Here is a 24,984-nt window from a genome sequence, read left to right as displayed (position 1 = left end):
ACCCTTTAGAAAATCAATTTAAAAGTGATTAAAAAAAGCTGACCTCTGGTGTGTGTTGTTGTCTGGTCTGTACAACATCTTCAACACATTTTTCGTAGCCTACTACACTGGACTTATACTTTGTAAACAATCCGTCTGCTGTTAGGGCTTGAGGCTAACGCTAGCCCAAATGAATTGTGAATTGTCAAATCAGGAATTCTTGTGGACCCTTCAGCCACAGTTTTTTTTTTATATCCTTGTAAAGAAATCTGCCACACTCTTGGATGAGTTGTGCAATTGTCCTTGAAGGCTGGGCTTAGAGGCCTAAAACGCTGACACACACACTTCCTCCCCAGGCCCGGTCACATGGGCAGGTCCAACTAACTGAACAGTTAACAGACACTTACAGACACTGAGGAAGAACGCTTGGAAAACCACAAAAAGGTACAGCTGGGTTTATTCACATTGTTTTTTTTGTGATTGATCACTGCTGGGGCCATCCAGTTGACAAGGCTATTAAGCTATATTTATTTTTTTATTGTGTCAAATAACATAAAATGCAGGACCTTTTTTCAGTTTCACAGAGGATTTAATCAACAACCATATTCACAATGGCTGCAATAGCTTTCACCCAAACCGATATCTATACTCAACACGCCGGCCCAAAAGAAAAGGAGAAATACTGCATCCAGTGCCTTGAGTGCTCCAACCGCAACATCTACGTGGGGACCAAAGACTCAACGGTCCAACATCTCACCCTCGACCAGAACCAGGCCCAGGCACAGGCTCAGGCCCAGAACCAGAACCAGAACCAGGCCCAGGCCCAGGCACCATCCCAGGCCCAGGCCCAGGCACCATCCCAGGCCCAGGCCCGGGAATGCAGGACGAGGAAGCTCAGCCCCAACAGTCCCATCAAACAGCTGCGGACCGTGCCACTCTTCAACCATCTCCTGGTTCTGTGGGAACAGTGCGTCACAGCTCTGAACATGTTCTCGCTGGAGCCCATCCGGGGCCTGAAGGCCATCCAGCACACCTCCTGCATGGAGGTCTGCGACCACAGCTCCTCCTCCTCCACCTCCACCCCACAGACCCCCTGCCGCCGCGAGGGGGACAGCGTGGGGTTGATCACCGCCTCCAGCAGGAGGAAGTTGGTGCGGATCCATGCGGTGTGGGTGGACCGCTGGGAGGTCCTGCGAGAGGTGTCGCTGCCCCAGGACCCAGTGTCCCTGGCGGTGGACGGATCCTGTGTTTGCGTGGCCACCAGCGACCGGTACCACCTCGTTGACTACTGTGCTGGGAGTACGTTGGAGCTGTTCCCCCACGACCGCAGCAGGCACCAGGGGGCCATCGTGGTCCCCACGGGGGGAGGCGAATTCCTGCTCAACGCCCCTGGATCCTTAGGTACAGTTCCGTTTTTTTCTCGTCCCTTCTTTCTGCCCCTTAATGTGCATGCTTTACTTTTTCACTTTACGAAGCACTATGTAGGCTTAATAACAGGCGTCATGCTGAACCATGAATTTTCTCAAGAGAGTCAAGAGGCATGTAAACAAAATGTCAGATTTTTGATAACACAGTAAAAAAGCCAACACTCGCCTGCTTTACATTGCAAAGCAGCGATCAGTGAAATGTATTCGGCCCAGGGGAAAACAGTTCTTGCAGCCTGGATCTGGTATACAGCATCGTCCTTCCAACTCACCTGTAGCTATCAGTTTAGTATGAAAGCATAATTTTCCATTTAGTTTCTTTTCACTCTTCCACGCCCCCAGGCATGTTTGTGATGAGCACTGGGACCTGCCAGCGCCCTCCCATGCCGTGGCCCCAGGAGGTGCTGGCAGCTGCTGTCTGCTACCCCTACGTTGTGGCCCTGCAGCCCCGAGGACTGTCTGTCTACAGCCTGCTGGATCACTCGCTCAAACAGATGGTGGCCCTGGACGGGGCCCGGGGCCTAGTGCCGGGGCCAGGTATACACACACGCTCCACGCATGGTTCCAAAGCTGCTAACACTACTAATCCCCTGATGGGTGGTCACATGTTCCAGCCTGCATCCCTGGTGGATCTGGCGAACACAAAACATGAAAGCACATGAGCAAATGCGTTATACTGTGGATGGGTCTGTGTTGGTTTAGTGTTTAGTGTCTTAATACCTCAGGTCGACTGTTGTTTATCAAAGCTATAAGAGAGCCTTGGTTTAAGTGTTCAAATGTGCAGTAGAACATTTTGTATTTTGTAGTTCTTATGACAAGACCAGGTTTATTGAACAACATCTAAAACACACAGTGATAATTGTGATAATAAGGGATAGAAAATGGTAGATACAATTATGAGATGCAGAAAGTTGTGCAGGTAGAAAAATAAAAATCTGCCATCTCTCGTTTGAAAAGTAGAAATATTAGCGTTCATTTAGTCATCATTTCTGTCTCTCTTCCTCTCCCCTTGCAACACATTTTTGGAAACAAGACTGAGATGATTATTTCTATCAGTAAACCGCCTCTCTCCTCCTCTCCATGTGGGGCTCAGAGGGTGTGCTGGTCTTCACGGACAGGCAGATCTGGGGTCTGTCTCTGGTGCCGTTACAGGAGCAGATCCAGGCCTTGGTGAGCTGCCAGAGGCTGGACCAGGCCTTTCTCCTGCTGGATGGAGTTCAAAGCCATCTCCCACAACAATCCTATGAGGTGAAACAAAGTCCAACATGCATATCATTTTTTGACTGAGTTTCATTCGACAGTCAGACCAAACGACTGAACAGTGAAATGGTATTCACTGTGTGGGCAAAACGGAATCCAGATCCAACAGATGGCCGGCAGAGGAGGGAATGATGAAAAATGTAAATCTGAAGACTCTACATAATGAAAAAGATGTAACACTATCTCAGTCGGGTGGATGAAGGGATAATACACTATGTCATTTCATTTACACTTCTCAGAAAGACTAAAACATATTCCCCAACGCGGTGCAGACATAAGTCCACAGAGCTCTGGCGTGCACACTTAGGCACGCCTTTCAAAAAGCAGCGAGAGTGGCACTACAATGTAAGAATTTAATATTCCATTACTGCACGACAGATTAAAAAGCTGCCCCAGCAGAGGACTATACGCTCTGGCGCGTTCGGTACAGTAGGTGTGTCTTGGCCGGATCAGAGAGGAGGCTGCGAGTGCGCCAGATGGTGGCTAAGATTCTGTGTAATCTCCCTGATATCTCAGGTTACAGGTCAGATGTTTGAGGCAGAAAGCTGCTCAACTTTAATACCCAAACACACGCATTATTTATGCTCTGGGTGCAGGCGGGGGACGGAGGGGGTTGAGAGGTTGGCGGGGGGGGGGGGGGGCCTGACGCGATTGGTTATTCAGAGTTTGATGACAAACAGCATCGGGCTCCTCTTACGCCTCGTGGTTGAATCAACGGGAAATAAACAATGTGATCTGTGTGGTGGTGAATGTGTGTGTTCCTCCTCACCTCTGCAGGAGCTGCATAAGGACATCTCCTATCTGGCTGGCGTGCATCAGTTGAACCAGCAGGCCTTCGCTGCAGCCAAGGAGCTGTTCATGTGAGGGAGAAACACGACGTAGTGCGGGCATTATAAACGGGAGCTTGAAGACATAATTATCACGATAATGCTTTTCATTATTATTTTTATTTTTTTTATTTTTTAAAGCATTTTTGTAAATAACCAAAAGGACATCATAATAAAAGTCCTCAAACAAAAGTCATATTAAGACACATTCAGCATAAAACATTAATAATGCGTAAGTATATGACTCTAAAACTCAGTAATAAAAGTATGATTTGTGGTGATTTAGTTAGACGGTAAGATTTAACTGTTTAATAACATTAACATTCATTCTGCCCTCTTCTTTTGTTGCTGTGATCTAGTGACTCACACCACACACACATGCTTTTATTTCTGTTGTGAAGAGCTGGTGACTTGGACCCCAGAGAGATAATCAGCCTGTACCCTGACATGAGGCACTGCCTGGGGGACGAAGGTTTCGTCTCTCAGCGTGGGAGTCAGAAGGGAGCAGATCTGCCGTGCCTGCAGCGAGAAGACGTCGCCGCTTACCAGCTCTATTTGGCCTTCCTGGCCGACTACCTGGCCGTTGTCAGGGCGACGGGGCGGGGAGGACCCAGGGAGGCGGTTGATTGCGCTCTCCTGAGGGTGTACGCGGAGCAGGGCGGTGCTGGGGAGGGAGAGTCACTGAGGATGCTCGTGGCCTCACCCAACGCCTGCAGGCTGGATCGCTGTGTCTCTGTTCTGGAGCACTACAACAGGTTTGTAAAACAGAGCACTTAGTCCGTATTGTGTGTGTGTGTGTGTGTGTGTGTGTGTGTGTGTGTGTGTGTGTGTGTGTGTGTGTGTGTGTGTGTGTGTATGAGGTCATCATAGACTACTACTACAGAACATCTCAACGGATTTGAGAATGCAGCTGCAGGCCTATGAAATGGGATCTGTTTTTGTTTTGATCAGCTGTAGACTGAGATATTGTAATGTTTGTTGCCGTTATTCGGTCAAATGATAGAACATGGATTAATTACCCTAACATATATAATGCAATGTCTTTTTGGTAGATATTTTGTACTAGGTATGCTCTACCAAAGCCATGGCAATCACGTTAAAGCAATCAAGGTATGAATTGTTTTTTTCTCTAAATATACCAAAGAAGTCTAAACGTATTCTCTCATTGAAAGCCGTGCTATTGTTTAACCAGACGTGGGTGAAAATCGCAGATGGCCACTTTGAGGACCACTCCTGCCCAGACGTGTATGAGCACATAGTGTCCACTCTCACCACGCAGGATATCGACGTCGTGTGGATGTTTGCAAAGTGGGCTCTTCAAAAGAATCAAGAGGTGCCTGGCTGCACAGTTCTCACACCGCCAACAGAGGGCGCAGTTGCTCAAAAAGAAAAAGCCCCAGTGTTCCAAGTTACCAAATAAACCTCCTCAGTTGATACAATGCAATATAAGCCATTAACAAAAAAGAAAACACATACGATTCAAGTTGTGCCTCTTGTCATCTGCCATCAATGTACTTAAACTATTCAATATTTTTGTTAAAAGGTGGGAGTTCAAATATTCACCAAACATCAACAGAAGAATAACGATCAAAACACATTTGGGGCAGAAGAAATCCTCAAGTTTTTGAAAAACTACCCACAGGCCTCTCTGTTGTATCTTGAGTTCTTGATAAACAAGCAGAAATCAGAGGTAGGAGTGCAACCGCATCCAGCCACAGTCATGGGCATGACTAAACTAGACTAATGACTGAAACACCACCTGAAATGAAATGATATCAAATAAAATAAAACACAACACAACAGCAACAACACTTTTGCTAAGTTAACACTGTTATATCTGTGTTCAGACGGAGAGCCATCACACAGAGCTGGCGCTGGCGTACGTCACCCAGACCCTGCAGGCCTCCTCAGGGCAGGATGAACCACTGGAGGCAGGGGAGACGCGGGGGAAACTACAGGAGCTGCTCTGGAGCTCCGTGTCCTACGATGTTCCAGCCGTACAGAGTATGTGGACACGCTGGGCCATCATACTATACAGACAATATTCTACGACAGTGAAAGGAGAAATAAGTCAAGATGATTAGACCAATGGTTTTATGCTCATAGTGAGGGCAAAATAGTGTTCTACTGTAGGCCTAAAGTAGACCTAATGGGCTCTAGCCCCCCAATGTCCATTGCACTCTACTTATAGGCATCCTTGAGTTTCCCCCCTAACCCCATTCCTGCTCCTAAAATGACCTGAATGATCTTCACTCTAAGTTGCTAAAGCAAATGAATTGTAAATGAACGGTAAGTGAACAGTCACACCTAGTTTTTCTCTCGTGACAGAGCGCATCAGGGCCACTCCGCTGCACGTGGAGAGAGCCATCGTGCTGGGCAGGTCCGGTGATCACACGCAGGCCCTCAGAGTGCTCGTTCACGAGGGCCGTGACCCGCACGCCGCCCAGGCTTACTGCCACAGGGCCGCCCAGGAGTGGAGCCATGTCGGTGGGCCGAAAGACGAAGCGGGCCTCAGGCGGACCCTGCTCCTCACACTTCTCACCACGTACCTGTGCTCGGACGCCCACGCCGGCGAGGCCTTGGAGCTCCTGGGGGACAACGCTCTGCACTTCCCCCCAGGCAGGGTGTTGGAGCTGCTGCCCGGGGCCTGGTCCGTGGGGCTGGTGTGCCGCTACCTGGTCGGGTCACTCCGGGAGACCCTGCACCAGAGGAGGATGGGCGGGCTGCAGAGAGCCCTGGCCCATGCTGAGTACCTGAGACACAAGGTCCTGTGGGTGAGGATGAGGCTTTTCTCTTGTTATCAATGCCTTACTACTGCTGCTACATACTTCATAAGTCATACATACTGGTTCTGATGCCCATTAAACCTGCACTATGTCACTGCACTTTTTCTCACTATAGCATGCCTATCGATTTTAAGTTAATCAAAACCAAGTGTAATCGGGTAGGATAATGCAGTGGTTAGGGTTCCCGAATCCCAGCTGAAAAGAACTGGGTTCGATCCCCAATGTCCGCAGCCTAACCTGTAAGTCTCCTATCAAGCAAGATGCTTAACACCACAACTTCTGACATAAGTTGCTATAAGCCATGGATAAAAACATCTGCAAATGACTAAATAGTAAAACAGTCCATTTTATATGTTAGTCTAAAACCCATCCCCCCATGGAAGTAATGGCTGCAGTGAAGGTGAAAGTACATAGTGCAGCTTTAATGTATAGCTGTAAATGAATAGCATACATGTATTCATTTTCACTGTCTCGCACCCAGACACAGGCCTCTAAAACCATGGTGAGGGTGCACAGGGGCCAGACGTGTCAGGCCTGTCAGAAGGAACTGACTGAGGCCTTCATCTGTACCGTCAGGGGAGAACTCCTGCACACGAGCTGCATTAACACCCAGAACCACTGAGACACAGAGGGGATGTGTGTGGTTGTGTGGTTGCCTGTGTGCATGTGTGTGTGTGTGTGTGTGTGTGTGTGTGCGTGTGCCTGTGCCTGTGTGTGGTTGTCTGTGTGCGTGTGTGTGTGCCTGTGTGCGCGTGCTGTGTTAATGACCATGTACAGATGAGGTTTGCATGTGTTTCTGTAGATGTGCGCATGTGAGAGTGGGTGTTTGTGACCATATATGTATTGTGTGTGGGTGTGTGTGCGTGTGTCTGTGTCTGTGTCTGTGTCTGTGTGTATTTGTGTATTTGTGTTTGTCATCCCTTCCCCTGTCTATTCTGTATGATAAGTACCCGGTTATTAACCTGGACCAGAAGCGCACAATCCAGATAGACAACAAACAAGGCTTTGATTCACGGACCGTCCACCAGACGTCTTCCTCAATTAGCTGCAGAGACACACGTGTAAGTAAAGGGTTTCCACATCCAGCAGGCAACCCAAAGAGCAAGCAATGCACTTTTTTAGGGCCGGCACGTCTGAGCCATTCCCTTGAAGTACTACGGACAGCAATAGCTATAAAGTGTCTCCTGAGTCACAGAATCAATGATCAGACGGTTTTTTATAGGGAAACCACCTGTGGTCAACCTGATGACCGAGGAGAACTATTGACTGACCACGTGTGTGTGTGTGTGTGTGTGTGTGTGTGTGTGTGTGTGTGTGTGTGTGTGTGTGTGTGTGTGTGTGTGTGTGTGTGTATAAACATATACTATATATATTTATACACATACATACACTAATATACACACATATATATATATATATATATATATATATATATATATATATATATATATATATATATATATCTGTATCCTATATTGTTTATATGTTGTTTTTTCAGTGACCAAATATGTTATTATACATTCATGCCAAGAAAAATAAATCATAATTGCAGGTTTGAAAATAAATAAATTGTTAAAATCTAACATTAGGGCTTCATTTGGGTTGTATTTATTTCCGTCATGAGCTAATTTTCATAAAGTATTAAATTACATGTTTGTGTATGAAGTCAGCAGTAATCTGAGGTTTTTACTTACTTTTAACCAACCAAATCTTCCCATGACTTTTGTGGACCTCGCTCAAATGGTAACACACGCTTGTCGATTTAAAAAAGAAGAGAAAAAAAACCCAGTATGGAAATGTAGTTGTAAATAAACTTTAAACACATATCATTATGGTATATGGAAGAACACAGTGTTAGAACACATTAGTTTATTTCGGTTGCAATTTAGCGATTAAGGCTGACCATATAAGAACAACAAATACTGTTGGCTGATGGATGTTGGGACAAGACTAAAGGGAAAGCCTTAGGGAGTTTTGGTTGATCGTAGTCTGGATATGAAGTGGATTACTTCTACTATGACTAGTCTGGATATAAAGTGAATTACATCTACTGTGACTCACATTGAAATGAAGTGCTGTATATATGAAGTGGATTATATCTACTGGGACTAGCATGGATATGAAGGCGATTTACTGTGGCTGGAGATATGCAGTTAGGTTTTAGCTACTGATTTTAGCTACTGTTGCTGTAGTACTGTGTAGATATGCAGTGGATTATATTTACTGTGATTACTAACTTTACTACAGTGTATGACTCTAAGACATTTTCTATTATAGTCCTCTGCGAAGATGTTGTACTCCTGTTCACCTTCCTCCCACTGAATTACTCCAACTCTAAAGAAAAGTCTGTTCATTCTGTTAATGTTGAACAATCACTAATGAATACTAAAATGCAAAGAGTCAAGGGTTTGTCACAGTAAAATATCCATGATAAGGTCTCTGAAAAGCACTGCATGACTTGGCCTTAATCTCAGGTGTTCTTTGTGAGGACGTCTCGAGGTCTCGAGGTCTTCCTGAGCAGTGAACCGCGCCGGCCAGCTCCGGGGCTTTTATCGACAGGGTGAGAGGGCTAGGCCCGCCGTGATTGGCCGAGGGCAGGGCCGTGTCTGATGATCCGTTTGACCGTTGTGAGGGTGGGGCTTACCCTCGCCCTCTGGGAACGCCGGTGTTGTTTTTCAACAACTTTGTGGGCAGTTGGCCTCAAATATGTTTTTCTCATCTTTCATGTTGACCAACTCCCCAAATGCAGCCTAAAGGTAAACATGACAAAAGCACAGATGTTCTAGCTGTATCCAATTTAAGACATTCATAAATTATAAATGTATCATCTGTAAGATGTTAAAAACATTGTGTTTAAATGAGTAATGTGATGTAAAGGGCAGCGAGAAATGCAAGGTTGGGGGTGGGGGTTGGGGCATTAAAGACAGACTTTTGCTCTTGTATGTCTTTACAGGTTTTTTTGGAATCTGAGGTCATTTGTGATGTACGCATTTGCCGGCCTGAGCACGCCACACACATCCATGCCGTTCTGGCTCCCGGCTCTCTAAGGGGGCTATTTGCCCAGATGGTCCATTCTTCAGATGGAAGGAAGGGCTTAGTTTGATGTGAAATATGCAACAGTTATGAAGCAAAGCATGCTGACTATCCAGACATTGGTCTCCCAAGATAAATAAACACACACACACACACACACACACACACACACACACACACACACACACACACACACACACACACACACACACACACACACACACACACACACACACCCACACACACACACACCCACCACCACCACCACCACCACCACCCAAGACCCAGTGGGAGACGGCAAAACAAGAACATTTTCTTCTTGTGCTTTTCTAAAAAGACATTCTAGTCTGAGTTGCAGCTTGTGTTTACTTGTGTATCCTACTTTCGGAGGACTGCAAAGAAACACAGAAAGTTATATTTCAAGGCGCTGTTGTGGCTTAGCGATGCCTTGGTTTCCATACGTCTGTTCCTCAAGGACATACACGGCTGTAAGACATAGAACGTCTTACAGCCGAGTTACCATATTAAGTCAATTGAGTCAAGTCCAACAAACAGTCATGTTGGGGACGTTCATGTCTTTTTGAGATTGTTAGTTTGCCAGCAAAACCAACGTAAAACGTGCCCACAGTAACAGGTAGTTCCATAAATATAATGAATACACAATGCTTCTGTTTTGCATTCTGGACCTTTATAGACCCGGCCACAAATTACTGATTCCTGCCGCTTATGACGCATTTTTCAGTCCCTCCGCGGTCTCTGGGAGAATCTTAATTTGCATCCCTTTTGGTAGCAATAATGGTAAGGTAGCATAAAAACCTAAACGCTTGAACCTTCTTTCATTCCCCCCCACCCCCCTTTTTTTTCCACGGTTCAAACTAATGCCGTCGTTTTAAGTAAGTTGGTGGGGGAGGAAAAAAAAAAAATGTTGAAGACGATGATCAAAACATATCTATTTTTTAACTCCCCCCAATGTAGAGGTATCATTTTCATGGCGTTTCTCTACCTTTGGTTTTGGCAGAGGGCCAGGAAGGGAGAAATGTGCTGGGTGGCCAAGATGGAGACATAGAGGGGAGAGGCGGCGACCACAGACACCCGCCAAACCCCTTTCCATGCCCAAATAGACCTGGGGTTCACACACGACATGGGGAAATTGAAAGCAATGGCTTAGGGGTAGCAAGCTGCTATTATCGGCTAGAAAAGATTCAGCAGATCTCTCAGCCCTATTATTTCTATGTAAAGTAAATGCAGTTCATGTTCTGCTAAATGGACCAAATTGTCATTCCTTTGGGGTTATGACTTGAATAAAGTAGCTAATGACATTATTAGCATTGTCATCGTAGTGTTGTACTCACACACTAAGGGTTTTAAAGTCTGGCCTAGTTTCCTTAGTTGAACTCAACTCAATGACTTGTACCTGTCAGGCGTACAGAGATACTTCAGTGTTTTCCCTCAACCAGAACTAAATTTCCCAGCTACTTACACAGCATTAGTCTAATCATGTTCTGTGTACACACGCATTAATAACAACTATTTAAGGAGGAGGAGAGTGCGTGTTCATTTACGGAGAGCACTGTGAAAATTCTTGGCACTCCCACATGTTTTTCACAGTTGGAATCGGCTATGATTATGTAAAGAGGCTTCACCTCACTCTCTTCTAATGAGGAGAGGCGGAGAGGTTTGAGGTCATTTTTTATGATTGTTTCTTATTGCATTCGTCCCCCTAGTTACCAATTTGCACTTTCCATGGATAATTTTCAGGGACGGAAAGGAGGGAAAGCTAGTAATAGAACACATTGAAAAAAAACTCATGTGTAAACATAGCCCAGTTAGAAACAATGATGATCCTAATGAGCTCAAATTAAAAGAGGAATTTTCAACAACGGTCAGTAACGTTCTGATCTGTTATGAGCTGTATAGTATTTGAGACGGTTGTGTATTTGTCACTGTTGTGTGTCAAAATGAACGTCAGCAAAATGATTGATTAACCGTAGCTAGCAGCAACGGTTGCCGGCCACTATCAGCTGACTAGCATCAACATCCAATCACATTTAAGGAATATCTAACAGAAGTATCTATCACATTTGAGTTCAATGACTCCTCTTAGCTTTAAGGCAACTTAAAAGATTGTCAACTTCCTTCCACCATCCAAAACCCCTCCCGGTGTCTCGGTCTGAATACTGTCTGAAGTGTTATGTGCTATAATGTCACATAAGGCAGAACGTACATCTGGGCGCCATGTAAACGGCATTCATCCACAGATTTCCAGCGGTCACTCATCCATGCAGGATGCTCATGAGCAGCATTAGCGCAGCAATCTTAGTCAAGATTAAAGTAGAATAACAGGAGGTTATTTCTATGTATCTGTCCCATGTGAAACTAAACTGAGAAGGAGCACTATGACCCGGGGGGGGGGGGGGGGGGGGGGGGGGGTCTCTGCACCACTACATCATCGGAGACTGCGGTGCCTGACGTCCCTGATTATAGAGGAACACGCGCCACCGTAGCCTACCCTGAGAAAGTGGAGATTGTAGTGTTGCGCATAATTAGACATTTAGCGCCAACGCTAGCCGCACACGAACACGCCCTGCGCCACAATAGAGGAACCAGGGAGTTTAAAAAAAGCCCGGGAGCCCCCCACAGATGTATCAACCGCTGAAGTAACAGAGGGCCTGCTTAAACTCTGCCACCAGCCAACCTGCAGAGAGCTATACTCACAAGGCTCCGGGGGGCAAGGGGGGGGGGAGGACTGAGTGGGTGGGAGAGGGGGTGTGGGGGTGGCAACGACGTTAGCGCTAACCTCACATGCCCCCTGAGTCGCCCTTCTCTTCAAGTAAGCGTGCAATTTGCACAATCTGTGTATATTTTGTTGCACCGGGAACAGCCCCACGTGCTATCAAGAATGTGGTATCTAGCTATCAAAGCCTCAGCCGAACCTTGTGGACAAATTAGAGGTGCTTTCATGTTTGCAGCATAGAATTACTATTCTATTTCCAAGGATTGGATGGATCTCTCTTTAAGTGTCCTATGGAACATTCATTTCACGAGCTGGCGTCTTTTTTTCCACGTGAAACATAACCATCATGGTGAGACAGAGAATAGACGGGTTACGAGATGGCGCTGGGCCCCATGCCAAGGCCGTCTCCTTCGGCCAAACACCCTGACACATACCCATAGTTGAGGTGTATTTCAGGAGAGTCCGGGAATCAATATGTGTCCCAAAAGGAGCAACGCGCACAAAACCACCAGAGAAGAAGATACGTGTCCTGGTTGATTTCTCGCTTCAAAAACAATAAAATAAGAAGAAAATAGATAAAAGTAACCGCGGTTTGAGCAATTCATTCATCAGATAAGTTCACTATCTCCTTCTTTGTTATATTAATTGATGTGCTACACCTTCCTTCTAACACACACATCCGTGGCCTACTGGTTAAAGAGTTGGACCGGTAACCGGAGGGTGGTTTGAATCCCGACCGGTAAGCAAAAATATGGACAGCGGGAGTAGTTGTGCAGCACTCTCCTACGTGCTCATCCACGGATGAGGTGTCCTTGTGCAAGGCACCTGAAACCCCACCTGCTCCCTGGGCACTGCACTGCGGCTGCCCACTGCGGCTGCCCACTGCTCTGGGTGTTCACTGGCTCCTGGATGGGTCAAAAGCAGAGAAAGAATTTCCCCCAAAAAGGGACAATAAAGGGTAACTTAATGACCGTTTTGTTGGTCCAGCCCATATTGGCTGCTCGAGAAAACCAGCAATACTTGCGACAGTCAAGTTTCTGTCTGCGAAGGACAAAATGGAATTTGAAAGCCTGCCGTTTTACTTACTCTTACTGTGCGTTCACACCAAACGTCGCGGGGCGACACGTTTCAATACAAAGTCAACGTAGAGACGTGTATCGGGCGAAATTTGTCGCGGCACAAACCTGCGGCAAGATTTGTGCCGTGATATTATATTGTATATATTATATTATATAGATATTTATATATTATATATATAATATCATATAATATTATATATAGAGCTCCGGGAGTCGCAAACGGCAACAATCACTTTCTCCTCCAAGCTGCGGTTCACTGCGGAGTGCAGGGAACGGTTGGCCCAGCTGGTTGAACGGTGATTGGCTGTTTTACGTTACTTCACCCACGTTACCCACAGGGAGTGAATGCTGATTGGCTGTCTCACGCGAATGCCGCGGCAAAGTTAAAATATTTCAACTTCAGCTAAACTTCTCGCTGCAAATCCCTGCAAATCCTCGTGAACGCACTTGCCTGTGACAGGGAAAAATGTCGCACCGTCAATCAAATCTTGTCGCAGGTTTGTGCCATGACAAATTTTGCCTGATTTGCGTCTCTACGTTGACTTTGTATTGAAACGTGTCGCGCCGTCGTGTTTGGTGTGAACACACAGTAATGTTGGAGGTCACGCCCCGTTTTGATCCCTCTTTCATATAAAAGGAGACCACTGGGCTCTAGCTTACTTCCAAGTAAATTTATGCCGAATAAAAAAAAATTTTTTAATCTTCTGACGACCTCCCAATGACAATTTTAATCTCTATTTGTAGTGCTACAGAAACAAAATGTATAATCGTATATGTCCCCAAGGCCCTCTTTCCTATTATGTGTCCTTGACCCCAAAGGTTACCTACTACTAGACCAGATGTCTCTATTTTACTCCCAAGTCATTCTGTGCGCACATCAATGGTGTGTTAATTATTTTTGTGCCCAAAATTGGGCCAGAAAAATACACTATCATTAAAACATATCAGACCCCATATCAGACCCCCGAACATATCAGGCTCCAGAACTCCAACTCGGCATTAAGTACGAGCTACAAGCCCTGTGTTAGTAGTTTTAGTTTTATTTAATGCCCTTCCATCTGAAACAGACCATAGGCTCGCAAAGCTCCCAGACGACTAGGACAACTGCATATTGCATTACTCCCTGTGGGGCTACGTCCCCCATGTGGATCATTTAAGTACTCTTTTGAAAATCGTTTTCTTCAGCCGTTTCTTCAGTTTACTTTATTAAATGCCTTTACACTTCAAAAAACGTTGAAAATTAAAGATTCAATTCTCATGATTATCTTAGTAAAAAATATTTTTATAGAGAATTAACCTTTGGAATTGACTTTTTTGGCGAAGTAATGGCAACATAACCCCCGGTTCTCCCAGTAAAAGCACGTCGGCCTAGTCCGTCCGAAAGAGGGCGAATGAATACGTCCCACCCTGGGGCACTCACAAAGATAACGATTCAAACAACATGAAAGGGGTTTCAATGTTAGCAGCGTCCATAGCAACAAGCATAACAATGACAGAAAACATTGTATTTACTAAGAAACATCCTCGACATTCACCGGACAAAGATGACCTCCACTGGTGGGTCATGGAGTGATACATTGTTGGACCACTTTTGCCTAATTACTATATTGTATTACCGTTCCCTGCATGAGCTATATTCTCTTTGGGACCGGGTCTTTAAGGTGTGGTTTTCTCTGTGGTGAAAGTGCACTTAATGACAGTTTTCTAAATGGAGCTTTTTCTTTTTGTTTTAACATTGTCTAATCTTCAAAACCACCAAACTCTTGAACATATGGTGTAACCTAAACATGTCACTTAACAAAGAAACAAAACCATGGCAACCACGACTGTGTGTACGTATGCATGTGTGAGCCTGAGTCAACTTGTTGTGAATCCATTCATTATGGGTGCTGTATACCAGGGGACAGAGTTGTAATCCGTGTTTAAACACAGGGACAGTTGTCTGAAATTCATTTCAAAGTGCCCTGTGTCTCTTCGATTATAGCGCAACCTAACACTGCAACTATCTACTCCTTTAATACGTTATATTACTGTTACTGTTCCTTTTTACCACTGAATATATGGATATCAGTCATATAAGTCTTTCATTATCTATATAGTATAACTGTTGTTATTCTTGTTTGTTGTGTTTGTTACACAGGGAAATATGAACAAATCGATAAGTATGAACAAAAGGGATTGGATTAATATCATACACGCAATGAACTCTGTGGTGATGAAATATGGTGATTGTGCGTTAAGGAGTGCAGTTATGTACCAGAGAGTATTTTAGTATTGGAAGACAGAGTTCCTCTCTTTCTGTATCACCTCTGGTTGCATCCATATATCTCCCCCCCCCCCCCCCCCCCCCCCACACACACACAAGGCGTTTATTACCATTGAAAGTTAATTACCGTACTTTATCGGGGTCCTGAGATCTGAAATGACTCAACAGAGCTCAGCAGTTCACCCTTCTCCAATCCACGCTTCAGAGATAAACACCCAAATGTTCTCAAGCTCCCAGCTTATAGCGGGATCGGACCTTGGCAGTTGCGCTCACATTAAGAGAGTATCAGTTAGGGAACTTGACAGGGAAAGATTGTGCAGCTTTTCACTCCCAAAGAGGAAAAAGAGCTTGCCGCTTATAATGTCAGGTTTTGGCACACTTTTCGACCTTTAATTTGCAGAGGGTGTTTCAGAAAGAGAGAAGTCCCGGAGCCAGGGATAATGGTGGCTTACAGCTTCTCCTCGTTGTGTGCAGGCGTGGAATATAATTAGCTTAATTTCAGTGAACTGAACGGCTTGTCTCTCTGTGTCACAGATAGGGATCAAAGCTGATCCGCCATCAGCTTTGACAGAGGAGCTTCACATTGTGTTGGTACTGTAGCAGGAGGCCTTTTCAGATAAGGTTGCAAAACATTGAGATTAAACTCTTACACGTTGAAACCGTATCCTCAGGGATCTTGTTGGAGGAGGCGGGAATTGGTGGGTTACGACTGCAAGGGAACCCACAAATCAGTTTTCGAATAGCATACATTTTGGGGCCTGCAACATCCAGCCAACTCAAATCCAGTGCGATTTGAATAATTTAATTTTTTGTTATTTAGGGAAAGTGTATTTGTGACATCAAATTGGTCATTGTCTGCATGGCTTTTAACTGTGCTGTAGTTACAGGATCATTCAAGCAGCAACTGGTCATTTTGCTGTCATTTTTTATATGGAAAACAGCATGATCCATCTGGTTCATTCTGGGCCTCCCGTGTTTAAAAACTGTTTAACCAACAGTAAAGCACACAGTGACAAAATGAATCTTGATATTCATCTGGTAGTGGTTATCTTGTTCTCCTTGGTCACTAATGACGGTAATTGAACACCATGTTGGACAAATGTTTGTTGAGAATAATTGAGGCAATTTCGGAAAATATATACACCTTAAAATGTTAACAATACCCAAATGCATGAGCAATGCAGCCGCCTCTCACAGATAGACATCCTTAACTAGACGGACCTACCACACACACACACACACACACACACGCAGACAGCGTAAACACAGACAGTACACTTGGTGTTGATGATGCAGTCTGCATCCATCTTGAGGCAAACACATTTGACCACAGCATCGGCCACTTCAGGAAACCAGGGCCATGCAACTGCCAGTGAGTTTCCAGACATAGAGTGAGTGAGTGTGTGTGTGTGTGTGTGTGTGTGTGTGTGTGTGTGTGTGTGTGTGTGTGTGTGTGTGTGTGTGTGTGTGCGTGTGCGTGCGTGTGTGCATGTGTACACCTGTTGTGTCCGAGACAGAATTCAAACAGCGGCTACGGCTGCGGTTATTCAACGGCCAGCAGTTTTGGTAATATGCCGAAAAAAATGGGACTAGCCTAGCGTAAACACAGAGAGAGAGAGAGAGAGAGAGAGAGAGAGAGAGAGAGAGCGAGAGAGAGAGATTGGTTTAGGTGTACCAATATTAGAACTGTAATACTCTCTTCCTGCACCACAGGACCTCAAGCGTGCCACAGTTAGATATTTTAGTTTGAAATCCACCGCTGAAAATAGCTGAGAAAACTACCACTTGGAAATCCCTTCAAAGTCTGCCATGTGCAGCAATTCACCCCCCCCCCCCCTCGCATCCAATCCGCAGTAAGTACCCAGTAAAACGCAGCATGCCGCTGAGCCAGGCGTCTTGGGTTATATGGAGTTTGAGATGTATTTTTAAAATACAAAAAAAACACGTTCCTTGGTGTTTCTTTTATTATCAACAGTTCTCCCATCTTCCTGGAAAGTGAGGAACAATAGATTCGATGCAGGATGTACAGGGGAGATTAATGGCTACATTGTTGGGAAAGGCTGCTCAAACTTCCCAAAAGCAGCCTGGCAGGGCCCTATACTCTGGTGCCTCTTCTTCCAGTAAGGAAGCTTTCTATGGTCCTTGACGTATAGGCTCTGGGATGCCAGCTTCCCCGGGACATTGTAATTATAACACTGGGAAGAAGAGAAAAAGCCCTTACATGTGAATCACCCCCAGTAAGCAGTTCTCTCTTCCCTGACCAACTAAGACAACTGCTGCGCACCCAAATGACAGGGCGGCGCGTTGCTGACTCATGGGCTAGGGCTCGCCTTGGACAGGCTCTGACACAATGAGAGGAGGCGCTCTCTCTCTCCCTGCACAGAATCTGTTGTCTCATCAAAATAACAAACCCTCTATCTCTCTTTCATAATATAATGTCGGCACTCGGCCGTGGCAGACCACAAATTGATAATTTTTTTGATACGTTGATAAAAAAGGTGCAAGGAAACCATTCCTCTTTACACAATTTGACTGGTTATGATTCTTAAACTGGAACTGAGGAATCTGTCTTAGAAATGTATTGGCCAATGGTCAGATGTACAAGGAACTCATCTTGGTGCAGGTTTCGTCTATTTAAATAGAACTTGGTAAAACGGTTGGTGCAGTATCTTAAATACCCATTTGTATTCCCAAAAGTAGAATCTCCATAGTTTTCATATTTATGTTATATAATTGCCTTTATTAATTGATTTATTGTGACTTCAACTGTGCCATGTTTAAGAGGATAAAGGTATTCTTAGCAGCACATGCAAGGAACCTTCAAACACCAGGCCATTATAGTGCAGCGTCTTAACACGCAAACCCAAGCACAGCTCATTTCATTCAAATGAAGCTATAATCGCTCCTTTGTGCTTAAGGTGACATTTTTTCCCCCGTAGTAATGCTATATTTAGGTATTTATGGGTATTTCATTGACCCTCTGCTTTGTTTAGTCTAGATGCCAGTCTCCTGCCACCGGATGACCTATGTCCTATGGTCAATCAGTTATGAAACACTTTGGTTTTCCCTTTTTGCCACTCAGAAAATAAAAATACATTACTGGAGGAATGAGGTGTTTTTCTTCTGAAAGTTTGCCTTTCTGCGGAAATGAATGTGAAATATTTGATAAAATCTCAACATGATTTATTTTTGGACCTCTTGAACGTGTCAGGCAAATATTTGGGAGCAAGGCAACCGAAACCTTCTAAACAAGCATACTGGAAAACCCTGAATCTTACAGGTTTCCTTCAGAATATACCGGGAGATGACTCTCAGATTGTTGACCAGCGAGAGATGATTTCAAAACTTCAGCAAAGTTGTCCCTTTAGTTTACTATTCTTTTTTGAATTGGTTGAATGTGAACTTTAGACCGGCAACTCATTTGAATTCAACATAGGTCTGATAAATTAGAACCTCAAATATGAACACAATCAGAAAAAAAGTCCATACAATATCAGCATGTGCAAAATGGTTCACCTTAACTGTCTTCATTTGTAGACATCATAAACTTGATAAAATAATATTAACTGGCCTTGCTGTTTTCAAGTACATTTATTTTACTGTTCAAGTACATATACAATTTCCTATATGGATGCATACATATTTATATCCCACCACAGACACCATTATACAACATGGACCTATTTTAGGTGCAGTTGTTTGGATTGCTGTCTCTGGCCCCAACCAGAGCATGTTTCCCTCCCACACAAGCTCCAGGAGCCAGCCACCCTGTCCTCCACGGCTCCGCCAGTGTCCTGTGTGTTGTTGGATGTCAACCCCGCTCCGGTTCATCTCCAACACTTGTCACCGTGGGAGAGACAGTGACGGACGTTTTGGCGCCAAGCTTTTTTATTTTTATTTTGGAACGGACCTGACTGGATCCGAATGTGCTATCACAACAGTGGCCACGGCCAAAGCCTATGTCATTATGGTGCGGAGCTAAGTGCGGTATAGAAACTCCTGCAGGAGGAATTGTGTAGTAGAGTAACCTTCTAGGAAGGGTGTCTTGCTTGTCATTCATCATCCCCAAACCTGACACTTTACATCTTGAACATGGGCTTGGCCACTTTGTATTTTTGTTTTTCCCTTTTTATTTTACCAGTAAAACAAAAAAGATGGTTAAGCATGCTAAATATATAGAGTAGGAATAGAGTTTAAGAGCAATGTCTCCATCACATAGTGACAGGTCAGGTGGGGTACAGGTGAGTTAAAGGTAGGCCGAAGACATACAAATATATAAATGCTGCTAGGAAACGGCTGGCATTGTCTGACAGAGACAGTGTTTGTCCTTTTTACTTGCCGTAGACAGTGAAGCCTACAATTTTCAGCTTGATGTGTGAGATTAGTCGTTATCCCTAAATACAGCACTCATCCAACCCACACTTAAGCCCTGAGGATTCCATTAACGGGACTTTATTTAACTTTGATATCCATGAGTGATCCCAAATTAAGCAAAAGGGGTATGATTTGGAGAAGAAAATATAAAAAAATACACAATGGCGTTGTTTAAAACACAATCAGGTGGCTTATTTACTCAAGTATACTTTATGAAAGATTGAGTAACCCCCAAATCTCTTCTATAAATTGACACCTGTTGTGTTTGGGTCTCACAAATTGTTGCTGCAGAGTTCTCTGTGATTTTTGGCAAAAATGTCTACAACTATTTAACTATATATTTTTGTAAACATACAAGGGGTCTGCAACCCAGATTACCCTTAAAATATTATTTGTATCTCCTGCTAAAACAGGGGCTATACCCTGTAAATAAATGCCTTTATTTTCCTTGTTGAGGAAGAGCAGAGCAAGGACAAGAGGTTAAGGCTCTAAAATATATAGTCATGACCTTTCAACCTTTGTCACACTCTCTATGCCTAAGTGTCATTCCTCCAACACCCTATAAAGCGTCCCCTTCGGTCTGCATGGTGGTTTAAAATCACTTTTTGGCAGCCACTACGGCGTGTTCATTTACAAAACAAAGCCCTCTTAAAACTGCCACAAACCAAACACTGAGTCAGGACTGGCTAGATAGAACAATCCAGAAAGCCCAAATGAATCCTGGAAATTCAACTCTTCAACTCAATTTCAGTCTGAAGATAAATTAAAAAGTATGTTTGGTTAAACAAAGGTTTTGTCATGTAACAATAGACAAGACTTTAGTTTTACAGAGGACCAGTGCAATAAAAGTCAAGAAAAGAGTTTCACAACTAAGAAAAGAGTTTCACAACTCCAACTCCTCATTTTAAACTATCATTTTTGTTAAAAATATATATTATAATATTTAAAATTTGGATGTGGGTGTGTGGGTCGCAGCAGGGGACTAAGTAGACAAACGGAATGCATAGATGCCCATCTCAGCAATGTACTCAAGCCATTCTGCCCCCTTCCGCCTCATGTCTCCCTGTAAGATACATAGTACAGAGTGTGCATAACTCTGGACACATTTCAATTGACTCAGTGGCCTGTGTGCTATAACCCAAAACACAAAAACATTCTGTTGCCATATTCCTCATTGAAGAACCCCATGACGGCGTTTTTGTTTCTCCTGCTGGCTTCCAGGTCTTGATCTCCGGGGGGGAGGAGGAGGAGGAGGGGGAGGGGGCCCTCACCCCTGACATTGGGGCCAGAGCTACCCTGTTTCGCCTCTACTTCCGGGCCCCAGCTTGGCCCCTGTGTTTGTATTTTTGGGACCCTGTAATTTCCCCACCAATCACTCCAAGGGGCCCCCGTCAGGCCTACCATTCATAAAGCTCAAAGTAGCTCTTAGCGGTCTGCAGAGTTTATTGAAACATTAAATTCGTATCCCAGCCGTGATGGTGTATCTTTAGCCATTGCTCAACTCACGTGTCCTGTTCTTTCTGCCTTACATCAACCACCAATTATGTTGCTCCTCTTGGGTGTGGGCTGAGGCTAAGGGCAGCAGCATCCATTCTTGGGCACCGGAGCAGGGAAAAAAACACAGAAAATGTAGAAGAGTGATATTGTTACCTTGTTGCTGTGTTCTATGGTGTGTGTGTGTGTGTGTGTGTGTGTGTGTGTGTGTGTGTGTGTGTGTGTGTGTGTGTGTAGAACAAACTGTTAGGACAAGTGTTCTCTAGTGTGGGTGTGGGTATTTGGGTGTGTGTGCGTGCACACACACACACACACACACACACACATACAGATTTTATATACCCTCAATGACGTTAAGCCATGTAAGAATACAATTATGGAAGCCTATATTCTTTGAGTAAAATGGTTTACGTGCCATATGTGTGGGGGCAATGAGGTGACGATGGATTATATGCATGGGATTTAAATTTTTAACACCTACATCATTAAACATATGGGGCCGACGTCATCCACTTTTAATTGGAAGCTTGTTAAGTGGCTTCTTAATGGTAATTGCAAGGAGGATTGACTACCACATCAGACTACTGGGGGATGTAAAAGAGTCAAGCCAAATTCAAAAGAGCAAGTAACCCAGAGAGAAGAACAGCAGGTTGCTCCCAGAGGCATGGTGAGAGAATAAAAGGAGGATGTGTTATGGGGATATAAACAACATCAAAACTGCCATGTTAATTTGAGTGTGGCTTGGTCAAGTTCTTACGTGCAAACCGATTTCTGTTTTAATACATGAATGGGATGAAGAAGACGAATCATAGAAAGAAAGGGAGAATCAATGGAAGAAAAAAAAGAAAAAGTTGTTGATGGTGGCTTTTCTCTTTTGAAAGAGAATTAAACGCAATCGAAACCTTAGAACGTAATAAACCCTTGACTCCGCCCTCACTGGCTCTGTCATTTATACATCTAAATGTGACTAGGGCTGGCATCGCCTTGCATCTATCGAGACCATGAAATAAAGGCCTTTAAAATCACAAATTATAGCCAAGATATGTAAAAACAACTTAACATACAGAACATTTTATGTGGCAGTTGGCATCCAATAAATTAAATTGCATATTTCCACCCTCTTTTTTTATTTGCAAGATTCTTTTCTAATTTCAAGCCTCAACCTGTATCCAACTCAAAACTCGAACCCTGTCTTGAATTTATATTCTCGCCACTTAGAAATGTGCTTTTATCACCTCAGCTGTCGGTCCATGTGTGACGTGTGTTAATAGGACTCAGCATGCATGAACTTTGTGACAACACCGCGGGCCCACACTGCTGTCTCTCCTATTCAGAATCATGAACAAATGGAAATGTTTGGATGTTTGGAAAAACTGCAAATTGCATTACATTTAATTTGTAAGAAATTGCAAACAATGCCTGTCATGCATGATTAAGTGCTCCAAGCTGCTTGGAGGTAGCACTTTAGAAAATTACACTTAATTTGGTCTAGTTCTGGAAAGAAACGGTTAAAACTAGCCCTAGGTTATCTGGAATCTTTAATTATACCTCCAGGAAAAATGTGTTTCACAGCAGTGGCACTTGTGCTATAGTTTCTACATAACGCTGCTTAAAGCCCTTTATCAGTCAACAGCACACAAATCTTGGAACACAGGGAGGGGATGGGGGGGTGGGCGGCTACTATAGAGTGTCGCTTGTTCAGCAAAAATGTTTAGGGATGGGCTGCAGCCTAACCTACACATCGTTTATGGGTACTTGTGTATGGCAGGACATGTGATTATTTGGGTGTATGCGTTTCCTATGTGGCCTCTGGTCGAATTGAGAAATTACAGTTGGAGGATGCTAAAGTAAGCAGGAAAAGCAAGGTGTATGGTGAAGGGAGGATAATACAGGAGACTAACGCTGATTGAGGAAATACAACATCATGTGTAATTGCAGTAAAGAGTCTCAAGCTTGTGATCCACAGCGCATGTAATAAGAAGGCCAAAATTAACAACGAGCGACCACAGAGTTTCCTCTTCGAGCTCATCAGAGGCTCTCCACTCGAGGTACAGAAGTGCAAGCTGCCACCTGGTGGCTGTTTTACGGTACTGCAGACATGGCCCTGACAGGGGACACTGCCCTGCTTTCACATCCTGAGGGAAATAGCTCCACACGACCTTCCCAGATCTTTATATAGCTTTATTAGCAATGTACTGACCAGGGCTCTGGCAAAAAATACACCAACTAAGGACTATAAGCCGTTGAACAAACAGCGACTTAAATAGTGTGTTTTCGCAAAAAATGTAACGCTTCTCTGTACTCCATGGGCCCCGAATAAACAGGTGGACCTGAATGTAGTTCAATCTGTGTATTTATTTCAAGAGGGGGAGAGTAAACTCGTGTTCCACAACATAATACATAAATAATGATTTAACATGAAATAAAGATTTCTACATAAGACTTGGGATTTGAGAGTTTGCCTGCTAAACGCAAAGGAAAGCAAAGGGGATATATTTGTACCGTTGTGTTACAGTTGGCTAGTGTTACACCACATCACACTGTTCTCTGTTTACCTTGAGACCCCGCAGACAACCATGGGAAGGCAAAGCGTCTGGTAGGACAGACGGACGGAAGGAGACGGGAATTTATAGATTTTATTACGGAACAGCTTCAGTCACCTTTTTAATTTATATGAAGAAATATAAATAATATAATGGAAAAAATGTGAAGTGTAATTATCAATGAAAAACACAGAATAATGTTGAGAAAATATTGAAGAATATTAAATATATTTACTCTATAGTTTATATTATAGTACAAAGTAAAATATATCAACTATAAAGTTATGTGAAAAATCAAGAATCAAATAAGTCTGAATGAAAGATGAAGTTGACTCAATTATAATACATGGCATTTCACTTTCCTTTTTTACGCTCAACTGGTGCCTGATCATTTTGTAGTTCAGAAGAAATCCAAAATAAGTGATAATCATGTGTCTGGAGCTTCAATCCCTGGAGGCACCCTGATGTGACATGCCTGCATTGGGCAGATCTGCCTGTTAATTACAGCTCTGCTCTCCGATGGGAGGCACTTTGTGCGGTGGGGGCTTTTCCTTTTTTCCTCAACTTTGCACTGGGAAGATATAGTATAAATACTCACACCATCGTCCTCTCAAGCAGCATATTCCCTCTCAGTGCTCCAACCCTAAGGATACAAAGAGGCACCAGAGCTCAGTGGTGCTGAACATCGCCAGTGTTTTTCTTCCTTGTCTTGGATGCCGGTACGTGTGTTTTTGTTCTGCTTCTCTACTCTCTATCAGTGGAGCAAGCATTTTAGGCAAGATTTCGGGTTTTCAAACGCTGGGTGTTTGGACTGGCTCAGTTTGTCATTCAGGGAGGAATCAGACAAGCCAGGCAGACTTGGGGTTGTGTGTCTGCAGAGCAGGGACTCTAGAGTCAGCTCTGCCGGCCTGGGTGATGCTCCACAGTGTCTGCCGCTCCACTGCGGGGGCACAGTGAAGCCTAGATAGCCCAACTGAAAACAAACTTAGAAGGACTCTTAGAAACTGAACTGAGCTCTGTTGTAGATGTGCTGCTTCCAACCATTTGGATTGTAGATGTAGAGTTGAAGTAAACTTTACTTTTCAAGTTATCTTTACTTCTTAAGTTCATTGCCTTAATGGTTTCATTGTGTATTTGTAGGGTTGAAGCTTAAGGCTCCTTCTGCCTGAGTCTGAGATTGACTAT

General features: G+C 44.1%; 1 protein-coding gene across 1 annotated transcript; it reads left to right on the top strand.

Annotated features, from left to right (window-relative positions):
- Positions 1–590: 590 nt before the first annotated feature.
- Positions 591–7,415, top strand: LOC311362034 (transforming growth factor-beta receptor-associated protein 1; the record flags this gene model as incomplete). Its single annotated transcript, XM_084481830.1, has 11 exons — positions 591–1,380; positions 1,746–1,940; positions 2,497–2,651; positions 3,441–3,523; positions 3,892–4,245; positions 4,543–4,600; positions 4,683–4,823; positions 5,034–5,180; positions 5,338–5,494; positions 5,819–6,264; positions 6,758–7,415. 11 exons carry the CDS (start codon positions 591–593, stop codon positions 6,896–6,898), a joined length of 2,667 nt encoding a protein of 888 aa, XP_084337956.1. The 3' UTR covers positions 6,899–7,415.
- Between the last annotated feature and the right edge of the window lie 17,569 nt (positions 7,416–24,984).

The sequence above is a fragment of the Micromesistius poutassou genome (genome assembly GCF_964030765.1).
Source record: "Micromesistius poutassou genome assembly, chromosome: 17".
In the NCBI taxonomy this organism is placed as follows: Eukaryota; Metazoa; Chordata; class Actinopteri; order Gadiformes; family Gadidae; genus Micromesistius; species Micromesistius poutassou.
This window is presented reverse-complemented; position numbering and strand designations above follow the sequence as displayed.